At 39.1% G+C, this 5040-nt stretch overlaps 1 protein-coding gene across 1 annotated transcript; it reads left to right on the forward strand.

The window, feature by feature from the left end:
• The first annotated feature begins 340 nt into the window (after window positions 1-340).
• Window positions 341-4415, forward strand: LOC127874411 (uncharacterized). The gene is made up of 6 exons (XM_052418722.1): window positions 341-450; window positions 837-893; window positions 1475-1602; window positions 2457-2624; window positions 3067-3113; window positions 4226-4415. The coding sequence occupies exons 2-6, from the start codon at window positions 847-849 to the stop codon at window positions 4274-4276; spliced, it is 441 nt and encodes a 146-aa protein (XP_052274682.1). The 5' UTR covers window positions 341-450; window positions 837-846; the 3' UTR covers window positions 4277-4415.
• Window positions 4416-5040: the final 625 nt, after the last annotated feature.

The following is a 5040-nucleotide window of genomic DNA, read 5'->3' on the forward strand; positions in this document are numbered from 1 at the left end:
GTGGTCTATATAAGTCATAATTCGTATGTATCAAGTATACCGTAATATACTATGACATCCAACCGTGCACAGATGGTCTGATTCGATATACGATGCTCCTTTATTGGTCGGTGAATTTACACGCTTCTAGATCGGTAAACTTTATTAGACGCCTATACTCGAATCCTTTTTTGTATGTACGTCCGTTAACATTGGAATACTGTCTGAGGAAATTGCATAACCAGAAATTGCACATATTTTTGCATGCTGATGGTCTTTATTAAAGACAGGATGAAAGGTCGCAGCTGAAATGTAAACTGCATGACTATACATTGTCAATTATGTGATAAGATTAGACATGGAATTTCTATGTATGGAGCAATCCGTGTCTTCTAGATAGCCGGTGATTTGAGATTGAGCAACAGTCATCGTCGAACCTTCGAGAGAACAACACGCAGTCTGATATAAAAGGTAAGTTGATGTGCGCGCAAGAGGTTTACGATGATTAAAAATGTACAGTTGATATTATGCAATGAAACTCAGACATTTCCGAGGATATGAAGGGGTTATGATGCTTACACACACAGTCTTTCTAATGAGGATCTAGAGAAATAGCTTCTTTTGTCTGGGGTTATAATAAAACATTAACAATTTCATATTTATTTTCAAAACGAATTTTAATGGAATGTTCATCTTTCGTTAAAGTTGTTTTACAGTCATTGCAGACACGTATGTCAGCTTTGCGCATGTTTGTTCATATCAATTATAATTATTTAACGTCAAAACGATCGTAACATACAGATTATGCTTAAATTACAAAGTCGAATGTATTCCATCAGAGACTTATTTTATTTTAGAACGACCAACATGAAGTACCTATTGCTTGTGGCATCCTGTTTTTGTGTGGCATACTGGTAAGTCGTACAATATGTTTTTTTCGTTTATTAAAGAAACGTGACAAAAAGCGAGGCACGATAACCATGCAAAGCACGTGGCGGGCATGCTATTTTCCGGGAGAGTTTGTGTTAAGGTGTACTGTGTCAGTGCGTGATCTCGTCTTACAATACAATATGTCGTGTCACACGTTGTTTATTATCGTTTCTCGTCAGCGTCATACGATAGTGCATAAGACTAGAAGGATTAAATAAGTTATTACGATATGTACAGCAAAATGCATATTCCATTTGCATGTCACGATTAACAGCATTATATGTATAACATGCTGCACATATAAGGACATGTACAAAAAGGAAAAATCACATTTTTACTTTAATTTAAATAGTATTCACTGAAATAAACGTCGTTGTATTTTATTAAAACGAATGATATTTTAACGTGAATCGAAATATTTGTAGTTTACAATTCCAAGGAGCTCGCTCTGTGAAATCGGGTCTCAATGCTTATGCGGACTGCACAGGCTAATCTTGGACGACACTTAAAGCACGTGCATAGAGCCCAATTTCCCCTGAACGATGCTCATGCGATCTTTTTTCAGCGCCAACACGATGTGCTGGACCGTGGATCAGATAGCGGACCAGATCCTCCTGGAGACGGACCACAACAAGGACGGTGTGCTCCAGATGTCCGAGTTGACGGACGAGATCTTGACATGGGGAGTCAACAGTACGTAGGCCTGTTGAATATATGAGCCGCGTTCTGAGAAATCTGGGCTTAATGCATGTGCGTAAAGTGTCGTCCCACATTAGCCTGTGCAGTACGCACAGGCTAATCAAGGACGAAACTTTCCGCTTTTATGGTATTTTTAGTTTCAAGGAAGTCCCTCCTTACCGAAAATCGAGTTTAAATGAAGTCTCTTCTTAGCAAAAATCCAATTAAGGCGGAAAGTGTCGTCCCTGATTAGCCTGTGCGGACTGCATAGGCTAATCTGGGACGACACTATGCACAAGCATTAAGCCCAGTTTTTCTCAGATCACGACACATATGTATCTGCCTGTTACGTGTTTGTTAGCATGAAGTTGTTTTATAAAGATAAAATATTAATTTATGATGACGATACTGACAATGGTCATCGTGATGATGAAGAAGACGAGAAGAAGACGACGAAGACGAAGATGATGATGATGACAAGGATGACGAAAACGACGACGATGATGGTGTTCATTTGTGATGATGAAAAAGATGCTGTTTATGACTATAATGGTTGTTGTGACTATCGCTAGTGATGTTGATGCTGTCACTGCAGTTGCTGCTGATGTTTTTTAATTAACCCATTAATGCCTAGCGTCTAGAAAAAAAGGCCTTGGCAAACAGCGTAGACCCCATCAGGGTCTGCGCTGTTTTCTATAGACCCCATCAGGGTCTGCGCTGTTTTCTTAAAGGAATTTCTATAAGAAATATTCTAAATAAAGAAATAAATATACTAGACATCCCTAATTTTGGAAATGAATTGATCCAATTTAGAATGTGAGAGTCCACTCGGCATAAATGGGTTAAACGCGCCCCGTGTCTCGTTACAGACGCATCTTGTCTGACGTTCCACGCGTTCACGACGTATTGGGTGGCACACTATCACGACCACCACGACACTGCGCATAGGTTCTTCTCGAATCTCGATCAAAATGGCGACGAGCATCTGTGCCTGCTGGACATAGCCGTGCAAATCGTGACCTACGATAACCATCCCAGTATGTATACGCGTTTCTCTGAATGTGTGTATTTTTGTTCATCTTTCTGTCCCATCTGTCCGTTCGTGTATTCATCTGTCCGTCTATCAGTCTTTCCACCTTATGCATGTCAGTCACAAAGTCACACATTAAAAAACAAACATAGTCAGCCGAGTATGAATACGTGTTTCTCTGTATGTGCGTGTGTGTTCCTTCACACGACTGTCACTTACGTCCGTTCATCTGTCCATCTGTCAGTCCGTCCGTCCTTAGGCCTGTCAGTCACATAGTCACACCTTCAAACTTTTAGTAAAAAACGTGATCCATTCTTTGAATGAATGGTAAAAAAGCAATCAATAGACAACAATCAAAACATGTACATCCGATAAATGTGCGTATCTGCAAATTATTTTGCAAAATATGTGTTGATATGTAAATGTATCTACGCTTTACTGTATTCCAGCTGACGGGCAGGTCCAGCCAGCTGAGTTCAAGGCATTCTTGCACGCAGTAAGTACTTAACAAGGATCAATTATATATATGGGCCGTGCTTTGTGAAAATGGGTTTAATGCATGTGCGTAATGTGTCGACCAAGATTATACTGTGCAGTCCGCACAGGCTAGTCAAGGACGACACTTTTCGCCTTTATAATATGTTTCGTTTCAATAAAGTCACTTCTTAGTAAAAATCAAGTTTAGGCGGAAAGTGTCGTCTCAGATTAGCATGTGCGGACTGCACAGGCTAATCTGGGACGACACTTTACGCACATGCAATAAACTCCCTTTTCACAGAGCGCGGCTCATATAAATGATACACGAATACTTTAAGTCATAATGCAAGCACTTCGCCCGTAGCTCTTTAACTGTGTTTTACCGCACTGCGGATCTATTTAAACAGCGCTTTTGGCACACATTGCCTAATTTTGATTGCTACGCATAGCAATTTATTCCAACAGGTTGTTTATGTTGCGATTTATAACAATACTATGACATTGTATTTCTTAATCATGCTTTTATTCATTCATACCATTAAAACATTTTGGAGTTATTTGTGATGTGCACGAATAAGTAGTCAACAAGGTGTGCTGATGCGATTTTAAACAGCAGCAGACCTCCATAACGACAAGGAATTGTATATTGGCATAAAGACAACGAGTCAACGACAATTCGGTGTCTGCTTGATTCAGATATGATCTGAACAATTGTTGTTGTTTTTTCGATGAACTTAGCTACGACTTGTTTCTCGTATATATCTGTTACTTCAAAGTATTGTACTTTTATAAAAAGAGTATTCAACAGCATTCAGAAAGTTTTCACCGGCTTCTGTTTTGACGACCCTAACCAACTGACTTGTGTTTGGAAAACATAAAATCACAATAGATCAGTTGGCAACTTTAACATGTATTAGAATGTGAAATATGTGTAAAGTGTTTGTCCTTTCAAAGTAAGTGATTAGAGCATCTAACACGCGTTGCCATTACATGCCATACTGTTATGAACTCCTTTAATAAAGTATGTCATCAAATGACAATTCAGGAAAAATGCTAAATTTTCACATTACTGAATTCAGCACTAACATTGTATTTTCTATACATTATACGCACTGCGGCGTGTGCTTTCAGGTACATCCGGACTCCCATCAGAACGGGGGACACGGCCATGGCTGCCAGTGATTCGCCCCGCCCCTTTCAACAGGTGACGTGTGCTTTCACGTGCAACGTTGCCATGTGACGCCATATGTCTTTTCTATTTAAAATCGGTGTTTTTTTGTTCTCCTCGTGGATGAAACATTTGATGAGCAATTTAAAACAAGTGGTTTTGTGTTGCCATATTCCTTTTCATAAAGATTATTTCCATCATTTATTGATATAAATAGTATGGGCGAAAAACATTTTTGCAGCCTATCGTGCATTAAGGATTGTTCATATTATACAATAGTTTTTTTTTTATTTTACATCTTCGACCTGGACGATATAATAGTTGTAAGGTTCGTAGGTCATAAAGGCAAGTCTTAAATCACACAATTTATTACATGCATGCATGTAATGCATCACATTGGTGTCATGGAATAACTATTTTATGACTATTTTATGACATATTGGGACTTGCGCAAACAAAAATAACGATTGATACAATTATGTACATGTTTCCGAATGCATTTCAATGGTCAAGAGGATCCGTGGTCTTGTTCTCACATTCCGCTTTACAATCCACGGGTTCGAGGTTCAATCCCGATGCCCCACAGACTTGGCTGTTGCATGCGACGTTAAACCACGGTCTGTGAACACTGTTTACAAAATGTCTCGAACATGAAGTCTGCGTTTTTCGGAATTACCCCACGTCTTTCTGAACGCTCTCAACACTAATTATATAGCTGCGAATCTCGTTTGATACCACAGAATGTATTACAATGCTAATACTTGATAGTATGCTGGAG

The sequence above is a fragment of the Dreissena polymorpha genome, chromosome 3 (genome assembly GCF_020536995.1).
Source record: "Dreissena polymorpha isolate Duluth1 chromosome 3, UMN_Dpol_1.0, whole genome shotgun sequence".
NCBI classification, from domain to species: Eukaryota; Metazoa; Mollusca; class Bivalvia; order Myida; family Dreissenidae; genus Dreissena; species Dreissena polymorpha.

Excerpts from the sequence above, each read along its gene's own strand:
- LOC127874411 (XM_052418722.1), top strand. The coding sequence starts at position 847 with ATGAAGTACCTATTGCTTGTGGCATCCTGTTTTTGTGTGGCATACTG. Across the intron at positions 894-1,474 it reads TGTTTTTGTGTGGCATACTG|CGCCAACACGATGTGCTGGA; the intron begins GTAAGTCGTACA and ends ATCTTTTTTCAG. Across the intron at positions 2,625-3,066 it reads GACCTACGATAACCATCCCA|CTGACGGGCAGGTCCAGCCA; the intron begins GTATGTATACGC and ends ACTGTATTCCAG.